General features: G+C 41.4%; 1 protein-coding gene across 1 annotated transcript in view; it reads right to left on the bottom strand.

Annotated features, from left to right (window-relative positions):
• Positions 1 to 16,811, bottom strand: part of DDO (D-aspartate oxidase) — a 23,182-nt gene extending 6,371 nt beyond the window's left edge. Inside the window, exons 1-3 of the mRNA XM_007940802.1 lie at positions 16,640 to 16,811; positions 8,475 to 8,583; positions 5,095 to 5,271 (exon numbers count right to left, since the gene is read on the bottom strand). Of these exons, the coding sequence (XP_007938993.1) occupies positions 5,095 to 5,271; positions 8,475 to 8,583; positions 16,640 to 16,811 (458 nt within the window). The remainder of the gene's footprint in view (positions 1 to 5,094; positions 5,272 to 8,474; positions 8,584 to 16,639) is intronic.
• Positions 16,812 to 17,298: the final 487 nt, after the last annotated feature.

Raw genomic sequence — 17,298 nt, 5'->3', positions numbered from 1 at the left:
GGGGTCGCTATGAGTCGGAAATGACTCGACGGCACTTAACAACAAACAATAGATGAGTGTTTTTCAAGGTAAAATAACTCTGTAAAATTGTTTTCTTTTTCCTATACTAGCATGTTGTTGTTGTTGTTATGTGCCGTCGAGTCATCCCTGACTCATAGCGACCCCTCCTGGGGTTTCCGAGGCAGTATCACTACAGAAGTAGGATTTCCCAACCTTCCTTCCAAGGAGTGGCTGGTGGGTTTGAACCGCCAGCCTTCTGGTTAGCAGTCAAGTGCCTTAGCCACTATGCTGCCAGAGCAATAATAGTTTAGTTTAATTAGTAACATATATCTGCTTTGAGATTTGTGCTCTTTTAAAGAATTACCTATGAGGGATCAAATGGATAACAGCAATTCAAAAGGATAGATAAGAAGGTTGGAAGGGCAGTGAGTTTGTGTTAATGATAGAGGAATAATTTGGAAAAGGACAGCAAGAATGTTTGCACAACTTGAAGAATCCAATCAATGCTGAATTGTATGTGAAGAAATTGTATGTGTAGAAAAAAAAATTTAAGAAAGAAGAAAAAATTTAAACAATTTTTTAAAAGGGCTAGGGATTTATTACGTTATTGTAAAAGGCAAGACCCAGTGCATCATACATGAAGATGTCTGGCTTTTATACCTGCATATCTTATGCTTAGTTGTGTTTTGTAGTCTCTTAGAATGACATTTGACTGCTAACCAGAAGGCTGGCAGTTCAAACTCACTAGCCACTTCTTGGAAGGAAGATTGAGCAATCTACTTCCATAGAGATACCGCCTCAGAAACCAAAGGAGGGGTCGCTATGAGTTGAGTCAACTAGGTGTCAGTGAGTTTCGTTATTTATTTATTTAATTAATTTCTTTAGAATGACATTGGATTTTTAAAAATATTTTCATTTGAACATTTTCTTTTTATAAATTGTGGATTCCATGTGCTAATATTTGAACATTATTGTTCTGTGTTGCAACCATCCTAATCAAATCTCAGAATTATTTTCCTAATTCAAAGAAACAAGGAGACTTATCAGACTTGAGATTTGAGCAAATTTCTTAAACTCACTTGTTTCCTCAGCTGCAACCTGGGGAAAACGATGCTGTGTTGAGAGGATTGTGATGAAGCTTATGTAAGAATTCAATAAATGCAGATGTCCTTATTTTCCATTTCAAGGATCCCCTGTTAGTAGCACTGTGATGAAAGCCCAATCAATCCTCATCCAGCTCAGACTTTTAAATTATTACAGTGGATGGGCTACTAGAAGCCCTTGGCAGACTTACTGTGTTCCATCCTTCAGGTTTTGTACCCCAGGAAGAAACTTACTGCATGTATCAGAAACTGGTCATCTTTATGCTGTCCCATGAGCAATGCCTTAAGATGGGGAGGGTGCATAGGAGAAACTGTGTGCAGATGACGGATGTCAGATGACCAGGCTCCCACAGGCTGGTTTTATAATCACATGAAGTAAGTGTTCTGGAGGTTTCGAGTGACATGGTTGGGGATGTAAGAAGCTTGGTGACCTTACTCTTGGGGCTTCCTGCAACTGGGTAAGGCCTCACCCTAGACAGGGAGAATACTGTTGCCCCAATCTTCCATGAGGAAATGGGGGTGGGTACTCAAAAATCCATGCTCATTAGATAGGCCACAGTCCAATGTCCTCTGGTAATTTGCTGAACATATGTCACTCATCACCCTAAAACATAAGAGTGCTCGTTTTCACCAAGCCTAAAAGTAAGCTCTCTACTGGACCACATCAGCCTGGCAAATAAATGTTGTAGATGGTTATCTTCAGGACCCTTTCCTTCAGCTCAGAGTCCATGGGTGAGGCAAACTGTTAAAGCGATCAGCTTTGAAGGTTGAAGGTTCTAATCCACCCAGAGACGTTTGAGAAGAAAGGTGATCTACTTCCAAAAAAAAATCAGATATTGAAAACCCCACAGAGCGGTTCTATTCAGACCCACATGGGGTCACCATAGTGGTTCCTTCAACTCAATGAGAGATCCAGAAAGGAGGGAAACTGAACTGGTTGTGCCCCAGAAAAGGGTGGGGCACAGAAGAAGAAAAAAAATAGGAGATAGAGGGCTCTCTCAGAGAAAGTAATAGAGAATGGACAGGAAAGCACAGGGAGAGAATGTCGGTGTGGTAGATGCTGTAGTTAGCATGGAGACTATTAGGACCAGAGGATAAGGTGCTGGCATCCTGGGAAAAAATCAATGTGCCTGTGTTACAGGGCCCCTTGGGCAGAAATGAGCCATCGAGCTTTCTGGATGTCATCAAAGGCAGGACAGTCCTTGTCCCTCTGAGATGATTTATTTAGGTATGCTTCCTGGCTGGAGAGCCATGCTTCGTTGACTTACTGCCTCTATGATTCATTTCCTGGAAGAGGCAAGTAGAATGCAGCAGAATATGACTCCCTGGCTGAAGATATAAAATATGATCTGCATGGGTGATTAAGTCTCTGAAGACTTTTTGGTTCTAGATAACACTGGGCATTGCTTTCTTTCTTTCTTTCTTTCTGGAGAGAAAGGTGATTCCTTTAGTTCTTTGAAAATTGCTAAAGACTTAATTTGCAGTTAAATAAGTAAATACATAAATTTTCCAGGAAATTTACCTTATTTCAGAAGGATAGTGCATACGTTGAAGCCATTGTGTGGCTTGCTGAGTGAAATGTTTATTTTTGAGTCAGAACACTGCAGGCTGAACACTCACATTGTGTAGAAGAAGCGTGGGAGGCAACAAAATAGACCCTGAGTGTGAGGAACAAGAAGGGCTTGTGTGCCTTCCCAGCTGGATCTGCTCCGGGTGGAGGAGAGTGGGTGGCTGCCCACAGAGTGAGCCCTGAGGGTCCCACCTCCTCACTAGGACGCTGCCCTTCCTTCTGCCTAGCCTGAAATCCTGGCCTTGACAGGCTTGTCTTGGGCCTAGAGGAGTCCTGCTCCACATGGATCCTGCAGAAAGAAAGCAGGCCTATGGCCTTCTTCCTCCACTGCATTGGCCACCAGGCAGACACAAGGTTCTGATGGGAAGGCTGTTAGTTGTCTTCCAGGTGATTCCAAACTCATGGCAACCCTATGTGTTCCAGACAGTGTCGGATTACCCAGTCAGTGAGGTAAGCATGGAGTCCTTACTAGATTATTAAGTAAGCACAAGTAGCTGTGCTTACCTTGCTCATTGGGTAGTCTGACCCCAGTTACTGAGTATAGCTCCATAGGTTTTCTTAGCTATAATCTTTGTTTTTATTATTATTGAGGTTTGGCTGAAAGATTACAGAGCAAATTAGTTTTCCGATCAATAATTTACACACATTTTATTTTGTGACATTAATTGTAATCTTAACAGAAGCAAATTGCCAGGTCTTTTCCTCCATGGCACCATTGGGTGGGTTCAAACCATCATCCTTTGGGTTAGCAGTCAAGTACAAACTGTTTGAGCCACCTGGGGACCTTGAGGAAAGAAAGGAGACAGCTAATCTCCACTGGGGGGGGGTGTCTCTGTGCTCTCTGGGAGTGGGGGACAGGGGAGCTGACACTGGGAGAGTGGAAGAAGTATGAAGGTATCAGTGACTCAACGGCGAGGAGAAGAGGGGTGCTGAAGGGGCAGGTGGAAGAGTTGCTGGAGTGAGCATCCCCTCCCCACGGCTTCCCTGAAGTAGACTATGTGCCTCTGTCTGTGTCTGCTGTCGTGGTGGACATGATGAAAAAAAAGGTCTCCCTCCAACCTGAATTCTGTGGGTTACCATTTTACTCTACTTAAAATAACCTTGAGTAAGTGGTACTCAGTGCCAATGGGAACTACCTCCTGACTGTAATGCCATAGGCCCTGAGGACTGGCCAGATGGTGTTCGTGCCTTGGAACAAGTTTTTTCCTTTCTGTGTGTAGGTTACAGGAGTCAGAGAGAAGAGCCTTGTTGCCATCATCAGCATTTTGTTCTGTTGTACATGTTGTTGCCATGAGTCAGAAACAACTCTGCAGCTACTGACAATAGCAGTGGGAAGGGAGAAAAATTGTGCATCAAACTGCACATAAACCAATCTGCTGTTGAGTCGATTCTAACTCATGGTGCCCCCCTGTGTTACAGACAAGGACTGCTCCATAGGGTTTTCTTGGCTATAATCTTGTGGAAAGGAGTTCTGGTGGGATCGTGGTTAAAGCACGCAGCTGCTAACAAAAAAAATGTCAGCAGGTTCCACTCCATGGAAGAAAGTCTGTTTCTGCAATTTGTAGCCTTGGAAATCCTATGGGGCAGTTCTACTCTGTCCTGTAGGGTTGCTATGAGTCACAATCAACTCATTGGCAGTGGGTTTGGGTTTTTGGAATCTTGTGGACCTTTTCCTGTGGTGTTGCTTGTGGGATTAAACTTAAGCCTTTTGGTCAGTAGTCAAGCATAAACCATTGCCACCACCCAGAGACCTTCAAGGTGCACCTATAAATCAGAAAAGTTATTAAGAGCATGTGCAGCTCACTCCCTGAGACACAAGCACTGTTGAGATTGTGTCCTAGAGCTCTACCCCACGTGAAGGAGCCCTGGTGGCACAATGTCAAGCACTCAGCTACGAACTGAAAGGCTGGTGGTTCGAACCCAGACAGTGACTCCATGGGAGAAAGAGCTGGCGATCTGTTCCCATAAAGATTCCAAACAAAACCCAACACCACCAAGTCAATTCTGACTCATAGTGACTCTATAGGACAGCATAAAACTGCCCCACAGGGTTTCTAAATCTGTAAATCATTACTAAAGCCAACTGCCTCATCTTTCTCCCACAGAGTGGCTGGTAGGTTCAAACCACTGACTTTTTGTCTGGCAGCTGAATGCTTTGACCATTATGCCAGCAAAGCTCCTTCTGTAAAGATTACCTCCTAGGAAATCCTATGGGGCAGTTCCACTCTGTCATAAGGGGTCACTGTGAGTTCAGATCAACTCAGCAGCACCTAACAACAACAGCCATCTGTGAATGAAAAGATAACACAAAAGAGCTCTGAAGGACCGCGGAAGAACGTTCAACATGTGTCTTAGGAATAGTTATGATTACTTGTGACTATGGCAGATGAAAGGAAACAGTAAGGAGTCATTTCAACTGACCTTTTTTCCAACCAGGGCAGGTAAACAGGGCCTTCACATTTCAAGGTCGTAAAAGCCTGGCCAAACACGTGTTGGGGGAATTTCTTCAACTCAGCCTCAGACATCTTTCGAAATCCCAGAACCACATCAGCCCAGAATGGTACTTCTTCAGTAGGAAGGTTTCGAAATATCTGCCAACTCAAAAATATTAGGAGGAGAAATTTCCTAAATTCTTGTGAAGTAACACTTGGCTAGTGAACTCCCTGTGCTATTCTCCAAAGCATATTATTTTTTTGGTACACTTTATTTTTTAGAATGATTTTAGGTTTACAGAAAAATTGCACAGAAAATATACAGTTATATATATATAATATATAGTTATATTCCTACATATAGGAATATATCCCTGCCTCCCACTGCACACTGTTTCTCCTACTCTTACCATTCATGTGGTACATTTGTTATAATCAATGAACCAATACTGATACCTGATTATTGACTAAAGCCCATAATTTACATTACTGTTCACTCTGTATTATATAGTTCTTTGGGTTTTTATTTCAAAGCATTTAAAAAATATACTTCCTATAAACATAGAAAAAAAATTTTTCTCTTCGCTTCTCTTGGGTTCAGGTAATAGTACATTTAAAATGTTCATGATTTGGGGAATAAGCCATTTTAGAAGTAGCATGTCTTTTAATGATTGAAATTTAATTTTCTTTTTCTTAAATGTTTGTCCAGATTTCCCTTACTTAGTCTGACGATGTGTTTTTGGGGAAGGGAGTTTTTGCACATTGCTTTATATGAATTGTAAGCAAAGCATAGAGCCTCTACATTGGGGAGAGCAATGGAGCAAGTGCTGGAAAGAGGGAATGTGAATTATGAGTTAAGTTGTAGGTCATCAAGTTTAGCTTTAGGATTAGAACAAAGGCAAGTGTTGTCATGAGAAGCCCTGTTACCATGGGTCAGGATAGATGAGGCTGGAATGATACTTGTTGTTAACAAGAAGCCTGTAATAGTGCTACCGATAGCCACTAGGCGTATGTTGGATTTATAAGTACTGGGTTGTCCTCATCCATATGAATAAATGTAGTATTTATGGGTGCTCTAAAATAGGAAAGAAAATAATTTGAGTGCTGTCCATGTTGTTAATGATGTGATAATTAATGAACCAGAATTTGTATTTCTAAGTAATTCATTCAAAGCCGTCCTTGTGCCATTCTGACTAGGGTCACAATAGATGGTCCTGGATAGAATGGAAGAAAAATACAGAACAAAAATTCAAATTCTTAAAAAAAAAAAAAAAAACTAACTAACTGGACCAGTTGAGACCAGAGAACTCCCTGAGACTATTGCCCTCAGATACTCTAAATCTTGAACTGAAACTATCCCCTGAGATCATCTTTTAGCTAAATAACAGTGGACACAAAGTAAAGGATAATACCCATAAGTACAGTGCTCTACTAAAAACCATCTGTATGATGGTCAACATTTAATCTAAAACAAAGACACAAATATAAGGCAGGGAAACTAGAGTACTGGAAATGGAACAACCAGAGCACAAAGAATATGTTGACACACTGTGTTAAATCATCTCCTTAAGGGTCTTCCTCTTTTTTGCTGACTCTCTATTTTACCAAGCATGATATCCTTCTCCAGGGACTGGTCCCTCCTGATAACAAATCCAAAGTACTTTGGCAACTTATGTCTCATTTGGAACTTATTAGATTTACGATATTTCCTACAGCCTGTAAGCTACACAAGGGTAGGACTATCCTTGTCTTTCTTCAAAATTAACTAAAAATATATTTATTGAACATTTATTATTTACCACAATTACAGCCAAGAAGACCCTATGGAGCAGTAGTAATCTGTGACACATGGAGTGGCCATGAGTTGGAATTGATTCGATGGCAATGTGTTTGATGCTAGGGTACTAAATTGCTCATTGCTATATTCCTGGTACCTAGCAGAGTACTGATAGTGGTGAATTTTCAACAAATCATTTTGAATGAGTGAAAGCATAGATTAATATGGCTATAGAATTATTCTGAAGATGTACAGGATATTTGGGTCCTTGTCTTTACTTGACACATTCAACTCCTGTTTAGAAACAAGTGAGATAAAAATAATTCATTTGTGGAAATACATTACTCCCTTTTGGAATAGATTGAAAAATATTCTTTTAAATAATCTCAATGGTGGTAAATTCTTTCTCTTAAAATTACACTTGAATTTTGGACACAGGTGTTTCCAAAATTACTTACAGCCAAAGTTTGTGACTAAGACTGAGTCATGTTAGTATTGGGCAAAAACAAATATGACTGTAAATCACTGACAACGCTTTTTCTATGAAATTCATCAGCTGGATCTGGAAATCATTATAAAGAAGTACCAATCCTCCTTCTGAAGGTAGAGAAGCCAAAGGTAATACTTTGAGTAGGAACTTTTGGGAAAGCAATGATGTCAGCATCACCTTGGTGTCTCTGATGGTAAGGGAGGGCAAGAAGAGGAAAAGGGTAGACAGCAGCCTAATGCAGCCATGCACTCTAGCAGGAAGTATCAGCAGGTAGCCTGACCTCCCAAGAGGAGACAGGATCATTATTGTTTAAAACTGACATCATGGTACCGAAAAATACAGTGGTGTTGAGAACTCAGTAAAAGACAAACATCCCCCTGCTCTTCTGCGTCATCATTTTGTTATCACACAGGATAATGATGTATGCTTATATGATGAACCCGAGACATAAATTAAAAGTGATAGAAGGTTTAGTGATTTCTGTTTAAGAAGATATAGGAAGATATTGCCATATTTTAAATGTTAGTGGATATTAGAAATGTGAAATAGGAGTTAATGTTAAACTCATTCCAGGAGGCATGTTTCCTGAAATCAGATATTAAAAACCAAGCAGAAACATGCTAGCCATCTCAGAATTTTTAGTTTCCAAATAGCACTTTGAAAGCTAACATTAGTGCCCTGCAAAATTTAGTTCTTTAGGAACATCTCATTCTCCAAGGACACTAAATAAATAAGATATCCTTATACCTTAGATCTCTGCATCTATGCCAATATCTCACCATCCCCACGTAATCCAAGCTCAGCATTTATCTGCTGTACCCTTTCTTAGCTGTATTTGCAAATCAGCACATATTCCCTGAGGAAACTCAGAATAGAATTTGTGATGAGAAACCATAATGGCTGTTTGCTGTTAAAAAGTGGAATACCATAATTTGTCTTTCGTAAGTTCTTTGGAGTAAAGCCTAAAATGTTCTTTCTAATTCCTCCCAAATCTAGTTCAGCACTTTGCTCACAGCAGACACTCAATAAATATTTTATGTTGAAGTCTAGTGTCTGTTAAGATAATTGGAACTCTAAAATAACTTTTGATTTCCTCTCTTACCCAGATACTAGATGAACACCAGCATCTCCAGCTTCTGCAGAATTGGCGATTGAGAACAGGTGATCAAAGGTCTCTCTAAACCATTGTTTCTGCTTGTGAATGGATGCATCTACAGTCATGGAAAAAGACCAGAGTGGAAAATAATGACAATTTCTAGGTTGAGTGATCTACTTCTGTAGTGATATTGCCTCGGAAACCCAAGGAGGGGTTGCTATGAGTCAGGTCCGACTTGATGGCACATAACAACAACAGCAGAAATTGGAGAGAAAAAAAATAAAGAGGCAGCAAAGAGTATTTAATTTAAAGTACCACATAGTGGAGAATCCATCAGTGATCAGAGTTTTAAATGTTAACATGTACTATCGCATCTCGCCAGATAATGATTACTCCACAGAGGGGAACTGACCAATTGAAGCAGGTCTGACATGAGAACCAGCTGGAAGGTATCTTTGGACCAGGTATATTCCAGAAATTCTCAAAGGGTTCATGACTGGCCTGAGTGTAAGTTAGTTCATGGCTGAGGCCTACAGCTGGCCACACAATTGACACATAGGAAAAAGCTCAGGGTCTCTTCTGAGCTGGGGGTGAGGGAGGTTAAAAATATGATGTGTAAGAAGGGGAGGTCTATGAAATTTACCATCCTGATACAAGGAAACAAGACCTGCAATGTGGATGTGAGTACCTGGGGAAGGACCCCCCCCAGACCAGCTTTCCCAACCAGGGCTGCCATTACATCCACAGCATGGAATCATGGACCTGTGCAGAGTGGTGTCCCTATAGCCAGCAGGGGGCATGTGGGGCCACACCAAACAACACCTCCACTGGAGTATGTGTGTCAGTGCTCCCCAGCCCCCAGGCATCCTGGCCAGAACACAGGGATTAGACCTGGACAGCTTCTAGATGGGTGCCAGGCCTGTCAGTGAGGAAACAAGGAACAAGGTTCAAACACAAAAGTAAGGGGCCAGTGGGGGCACAGAGAGCAAGCATAACCCAGCAGCACCAACAAATCCAACTGTGGGTGGTGTATTTGGCCATCTGATCCTTGTGGTCAGAACAGAAATAGGCTACCAGTTATCCTGAGGGGCTGCTGTGGGGGTAGCCACAGAGGAAATGAGGAACTGAAACTGAGAGGATGATGGTCAGCTTTGATTAAAGAGATGTCCCTGGAATTCAAGGTGCAAAGACCCCTGTAGATATCCTGTTCCCAAAGTCCTCAGGTCAATAGGGCCATTTAAGTAGCAGGGTTTTAAGACAATTGACTAATTATGGAGCCAATAAATATTTCTTTTGTAGTGGATCTGTACTGTGTTTAACATGTGCCCGTGTAGACTTGGCATTGTATTCCAAAACTGCAGACTGGGCACTGTTAATTAGAAATAATGAAGAAATAAATAAGCTGAAGAGTGACATAAATTAGACCTCATATAGATTAAACCCCAACAATCTATGTCAGTGTATTGGGGCAGTATTGAAATACTTCCCTGTTTCCACTCCAGAGCCCCCAGATAGTAGCTGAGATTCACATGCTCTAGAAGTCATCCCCAAAAAACAAACAATTCCAGTTCAACAGTGGGTAGAGCAGGTTAGGGAACTAATTCATGTTCAAAACAAGTAAAAGAAAACTGTAGCTAGAATGAGTTACTATGTGCCAGTCCATATATATATATATATATATATATATGGCTGGCAGTTCAAACCCACCAGCCACTCCTCAGAGGGAAGGTTGGACAATCTATTTCTGTAATGATATTGCCTCAAGGAGGTGTCACTATGAGTCAGGTCTGACTTGACAGCATATATATAATCCTTATAATGACCTATGAGACAAGTATGGTCTTCATGTAGTATACATATATTTATAAGCACAGAAGGTATTTACACTAGGGATGGTCTGAATAGAGTCTAGAGAAGCAGTGCAAAGAAAAGATCAAAGTCTTTATCTAGCAGCACCCAAGAAAAAAAGAGTAGCTCCCACCACCTGGTCACAAGGAGAGAGCTCTGGCCTCAATGGCCTGGATTAACTGTCAGATGAACCTCCTTCTTTGAGGAAGAAGTCATGGGACTCCTTGACTCCTTGAGTAGTCATGGGACTACTAGGCAACCTTCTGACCACTCACCCAGGCCTGTTATAAGCAAGGGGGCTCTTGAAAAATGGACATAAGAAATCTGGTCACATGAAAGGTGCCCTGTATAAATAACATTCTGAATAGCACATCAGGTTGTTGTGTATAAATCCCATGAAGCAGCTCCCATGAGGTGCACCAGCTCCATGGGTGTTGACAAAACCAAATTCCTAGACCTATAAAGCCAAGATGACTATACTCCCCACTCTGGAATAAGACAGGGGTTTTTCTTCTGTTAGGTAAAATGGGGTCTCTGGACTGGGAGCATCAAGTAGAGGTGAGGGCAGGGATACCACACTGAATACAGAAGGGCCAAAGAAATACATGACAACTGGATGCTAAGACCCTATCCTTCTTCTCCCCTGTTGTTGTTGTTGTTGTTGTTATGTGCCATCGAGTCGGACCCGACTCATAGCGACCCCTCCTTGGGTTTCTGAGGCAGTATCACTATGGAAGTAGATTGCCCCATCTTCCTTCTGAGGAGTGGCTGGTGGATTTGAACCGCCAACCTTCTGGTTAGCAGTCAAGTGCCTTAGGCACTATGTTACCAGAGCTCCTTCTTCTCCCCTAGCCCTCTAGAATGCTACAGCCAGGAATTCACCCTCGCTAGCCAGGAAACAGTAATCCTCTTCTCTGGGGAACACGATCAGCTCAAGAAAAAAAGACTTAAACATAATGGCATCAGTGGTTCCCCTACTAAATGACCTGCCATCTTAACTACAGTGAGGCCCACAAGCAACAAGCCCTAAACAAGTGCTCAGAAATTCCCAACAACTGTTTAAAGTCCTGCTCTTAATGTCAGTAGACAGGTCAAGATTATCACACAGCCAAGGAAAATGTCCAACATGAAAGACAGAAATAAAAACATCCAACAGAAGGACATGACTTGGAGGCGACAGAAACTACACAGAGAGAAGAAACTTTTAAAAAACTATAATTAATATCTTCAGAAAGAAAAGAAAAGATATCACAAACATATACTACAATGTTCTTGTTGTTGTTGTTATGTGCCGTCGAGTCGGCCCCGACTCATAGCTACCCCTCCTTGGGTTTCCAAGGCAGTATCACTACGGAAGTAGGATTGCCCAACCTTCCTTCCGAGGAGTGGCTGGTGGGATAATACAATAGGATGTTATAAAAAGGGAAATTCAGAGAATAAAAATGTTATATATAAAAATTTTATAGTAAGAATTTTAAAATCTAATAGGAAGATAAAAGGTAAACATGAGGAAATTTCCCAGTAAGTAAAATAAAAAGAGGAAAGGGTCAAAATAGGAGGAGGAAAAAAGCAAAAATAATTGGAGTACCCATCCAAGGGACCCAGCCTCATAAATATTGCAGATAGAGAGACACAGACAACAGAAGAGAAGTCAGCAACTGAGGAACTCTAAGACTACTTCCTGAACAAAAGAACATGAGTTTCCAGAGTAAAAGGGCAGGGTAATTTTCTTATTCCATATTGCTGGTTTCAAAATAAATAAATAAAATCTTGTGAACTAGTTGACTACTTAAGCTATGTGCATGTATAACATTGATCATTTGAAAAAAAATAAAAGGGAAAAAAGAAAATAATATGAGACAATGAGCACATACCTCATTAGCTGCAATGTGATTTTTTGTTTCTATTTGGGGCGACTTCCTTCCTTTTCCAATCTCATGTGAAGAATGTAGACTAGAAAGGATGCATGAACATGTTGACCAATTAATGCATCTTTGGGCCTAAAAACATATTGACTGATTGTTTTTGTACTTAGCAGCTAAGATAATTTTAGTCCCGTTACAAACAATTTCTAGCTTGATGATCATTACTGGTGCCAGTGGAAAGAAAGTTGTCATAATAATCATTACTGTGATAATGTGGTATGGAATCAACTCAATGGGTTTGTTTTTTAATGTGGTAGCTACTAGTGCTGTTCACCAATTACTTCTGGCTCTTTATCTTCTGGGAAGCTTGCAGAGTTGCACTTCTAAGCCTCTTTCTGCTGAAGAAGGAATTAAGAATAATTCTGCCAATGAACTATGATCAGGAGTCATGATCACATTTAATTGTTGATACCAGACCCTCCAGAGTTCCTTTTTTTCTAGGCACAGCTACTAACAATATTCAAGATGGTGGCTGTTCCATCAGCTGGGGTCTCTAAGGGATGAGCAGAACCCTCTCCAATGCTCAATCAACATATTTGGGAGTTGTTTTTCTTCTGTAGGACAACTGAGACTTTCCTAACAGATGGGATGTTATTGTGGATTGAATTGTGTTCCCCTAAAATTTAAGCTGTTGAAACCTGTGCATCATGTACAACCCCACTAGGTTTGAGACACCGGTGGCACAGCCTCAACCCTCACAGCCACACACCACCACAGTAGGACAAACTGACAGGCAAGTTTGTCTCCCTTAGCTGTTTGAGACACCGGTGTCTCAAACCCAGTAGGGTTGCACGTGGTGCAAAGATTCAACACAGCTTACAGACTGAGACAGACTAGGAAGAGGCCATGCACTTCTCAAAGAACTGGCCAGGGAAAACCTTATGAACAGCAGAGAAACACTGTCTGATACATTACTGTGCAACTTTATGAATAGCCCAGAAACATTGTCTCATACAGTGCAGAAGGATAAGCCATTTAGGTCAGAAGGCTCTCAAAACAGGACCAGGAAAGCGCTGCATCATCAGAGTAGAATGAGCCTTAATGATTTGGATAATGTAAAGCTTTCAAGACCTCCATTTGCTGATGTGGCATGACTCAAATTGAGGAGAAACACCTGCAAACATCCATTAATAATCGCACATGGAATGTATGAAGCATGAATCTAGGAAAATTGGAAGTTGTCAAAAATGAAATGGAGTGCATAAAGATTGATATCCTAGGTATTAATGAGCTAAAATGGACTGGTTTGCGCCATTTTAATTCAGACCACCATGTGGTCTACTACGCTGGGGATGACAATTTGAAGAGGAATGGTGTGGCATTCATCATCACAAAGGATATTTCAAGATCTGCCATGAAGAACAATGCTGTCAGTGATAGGATACTATCCATACACCTAAAGGAAGACCAGTTAATACGACTATTATTCAAATTTATGCACTAACTACCAAAGCCAAAGATGAGGAAATTGTAGATTTTTATCAGCTTCTGTAGTCTGAAATTGACCAAACATGTGATCAAGATATGTTAATTATCACTGGTGACTGGAATGCAAAAGTTGGAAACAAAGAAGAATCACCAGTAGTTAGAAATTTTGGCCTTGGTAACAGAAATGAAGCTGGAAATCGCATGATAGAATTTTGCAAGACCAATGACCAATTCATTGCAAATACCTTTTTTCAGCAACACAAATGGCGGCTATACATGTGGACTTTGCCAGATGGAATACACAGGAATTAGATTGACTACATTTTTGGTAAGAGGTGATGGAAAAGCTCAGTATCTTCAGCCAAAACAAGGCCAGGAGCTGATTGTGGAACAGACCATCAACTTGAAGTTGAAGACAATTGAAACAAGTCCATGAGAGCCAAAATATGATCTTGAATATATCCCTCCTGAATTTAGAGACCATCTAAAGAATAGATTGATGAATTGAACACCAATGACCGAAAACCAGAGAATTGTGGAATGACATCAAGAACATCATCCATGGAAAAAGCAAGAAGTCACTAAAAAGATGAGAAAAGAAGAAAAGACCAAAATGGATGACAGAAGAGACTCTGAAACTTGCCCTTGAGTAGAGAGTAGCTAAAGCAAATGGAAGAAATGACAAAATAAAAGAGCTTAACAGAAGATTTCAAAGAGCAGCTTGAGCAGACAAAGCCAATTACTATAATGAAATGTGCAAAGACTTGGAGTTAGAAAACCAAAAGGGATGAACACGCCTGGCATTTCTCAAGCTGAAAGAATTGAAGAAAAAATTTAAGCCTCGAGTTGCAATATTGAGAGATTCTATGGGCAAAATATTGAATAATGCAGGAAGCATCAAAAAAAGATGGAAGGAATACACAGTCACTGTACCAAAAAGAACTGGTCAATGTTCATCCATTTCAGGAGGTGCCATATGATGAAGAACCAATGGTACTGAAGGAAGAAGTCGAAGCTGCACTGAAGGAATTGGTGAAGAACAACGCTCCAGGAATTGACAGAATGCCCACTGAGATGTTTCAACAAACAGATGCCCCACTGGAGGCACTCATTTGGTTATGCCAAGAGATTTGGAAAACAGCTACCTGGCCAACTGACTGGAAGAGATCCATATTTGTACCTATTCCAAAGAAAGGTGATTCCACAGAATGTGGAAATTATCAACAATATCATTAATATTACATGCAAATAAGATCTTACTGAAGATAATTCAAAAATGGTTGCAGCAGTATACAGACAGAGAACTTCCAGAGGTGCAAGCTGGATTCAGAAGAGGATGTGGAACAAGGGATATCATAGCTGATGTCAGATGGATCCTGGCTCAAAGCAAAGAATACCAGAAAGATGTTTACTTGTGTTTTATTGACTATGCAAAGGCATTTGATTGTGTAGATCATAATAAATTGTGGATGACATTGAGAAGAATGGGAATTCCAGAACAGTTGATTGTGCTCATAAGGAACTTGTACATCGACCAGGAGGCTGTTGGAACACAACAAGGGGACACTGCATGGTCTAAAATCAAGAAGGGAGTGCGTCAGGATTGTATCCTTTCCCTATACTATTCAATCTGTATGCTGAGCAAATAATCCGAGAAGCTGGACTATATTAAGAAGAATGTGGCATCAAGATTGGAAGAAGAATCGTTAACAACCTGCGATATGCTGGCGATACAACTTTGCTTGCTGAAAGTGAGGATGACTTGAGGCACTTACTGATGAAGATTGAAGAATACAGTCTGCAGTATGGATTATGTCTCAATATAAAGAAAACAAAAATCCTCACAACTAGACCTATAAGCAGCATTACGATAAATGAAGAAAAGATTGATGTTGTCAAAGAATTCACATTGCTTGGTTCTACAATTGATGCCAATGAAAGCAGCAGTCAGGACATTAGACGACGTATAGCACTGGGCGAGTCGGCTGCAAGGGACCTCTTTGAAATGCTGAGGAGCAAGGATGTCTCCTTGAGGACTAAGGTGCACCTGACACAATCCATGATATTTTCAATCGCCTCGTATGCATGTGAGAGCTGGACAATGAATACGGAAGACCGAAGAAGAGTTGATGCTTTTGAGTTGTGGTGCTGGCGAAGAATGCTGAAAGTACTGTGGACTGCTAAAAGAACTAACAGATCTGTCCTGGAGGAAGTTCAGCCAGAATGCTCCTTGGGAGCAAGAATGGCCAGACTTCATCTCATCTACTTTGATCATGTTGTCAGAAGGTGCCATTCCCTGGAGAAGGATGTCATGCTTGGTAAGGTGGAGGGTCGACGAAAGAGGGGAAGGCCTTCAAAGAGATGGATTGACACAGTGGCTGAGACAATAGGCTCAAGTATAGCAGGGATCATGGAGTTGGCACGGGACCAGGCGGTGTTTTGCTCTGCTGTGCATGGGGTCGCTATGAGTCAGACATGACTCGATGGCACCTGAATACAATCATGTTTGAGAATGGGCTTTCTTTGTTTTGTTAATGAGACCATATCAGTGTAGAATGTGTCCTAAACCTAATCACTTCTGAGTGATAATGAGCAGCATAGATACAGGAGCAAGCAGACACGGATGAGAAGCACAGACTGAGAAAGACAGAAGCACGTGTGAGGATTACCGAGGAACCGAGGAAGACCAGGGCGAGGACAAGGATCTCAGCCCAGAGCAAACACAGAGGGAGGACAGCCTTCCCCTCCAGCTGCGGTCTTGAATTTGGACTTTTAGCCTCCTAAACTGTGAGAAAATAAATTTCTGTTCTTTTAAAGCTATCCACTGTGGCATTTCTGTTACGGCAGCACTAGGAAACTAAGATAGGTATTAAAACTGAACATTACATTCACACACATCCAGTAGTCTTTGTCAACAGAATTCTACCAATTTCCATTCTATCAATAGGAGCTCAAATATCTCTCTCTCACCTGCATAAGCATGAGGAATAAGCATTCCTGCTGCGACATCACTGGTGGTGTCAGGAGAAAATTTGTCTGAGATCACTGTGATGGAGCTCCATGGGACCAGTTTGGAAACGCACAGTGCAGTGGAGAGCCCAATCACGCCTGCTCCGACAACTGCAACCCGCACTGCATCCATGGGCCTGCAAGGAGGGAAAAGAGGCCATGGACCCTGGTTGAAGCATTATTCCAAGTACTGGAAAGTTTGTCCCTGAAGCTCCTTTCCTTATCATTAGGTCTACAACCTCTCAAAATCAGAATCTTCCTGTGGGCATTTCTCATGGGAAAATGAGAATATGTCTTTCAGCTCTTCTTGCCATTAAATGTCAGGGTATAGGGCAGCAAGGTCTCAGAGGAATTTCAGACATCAGCTCAAAACCAGCCTGGAGTGGCCTTTAGAACCCTCAATAGGTAAGTAGGTAGGCATTTTGGGGAGATATCTTCTTCTGCCCCCTTCCATTGACCGTTTTCCCTATAAGCACAATGTAGGGAGGGTTGGTGAAGTAAGCCGGGTAGACAAGAGCAGCCGAGCTGTAGTCTCTGCCCCCAGAAACCACTAGGAGCAGCCAGTGAGAAGGCATGACCTATGAGCACTTCAGAACTCAATCCTTACTGCTTAGAAACTT

Source organism: Orycteropus afer, unplaced genomic scaffold (assembly GCF_000298275.1).
Source record: "Orycteropus afer afer isolate SDZICR_OR568_19922 unplaced genomic scaffold, OryAfe1.0 scaffold00072, whole genome shotgun sequence".
Taxonomy (NCBI): Eukaryota; Metazoa; Chordata; class Mammalia; order Tubulidentata; family Orycteropodidae; genus Orycteropus; species Orycteropus afer.
The sequence above is the reverse complement of the archived record's forward strand: the minus strand, read 5'-3'. Positions and strand labels throughout refer to the sequence as shown.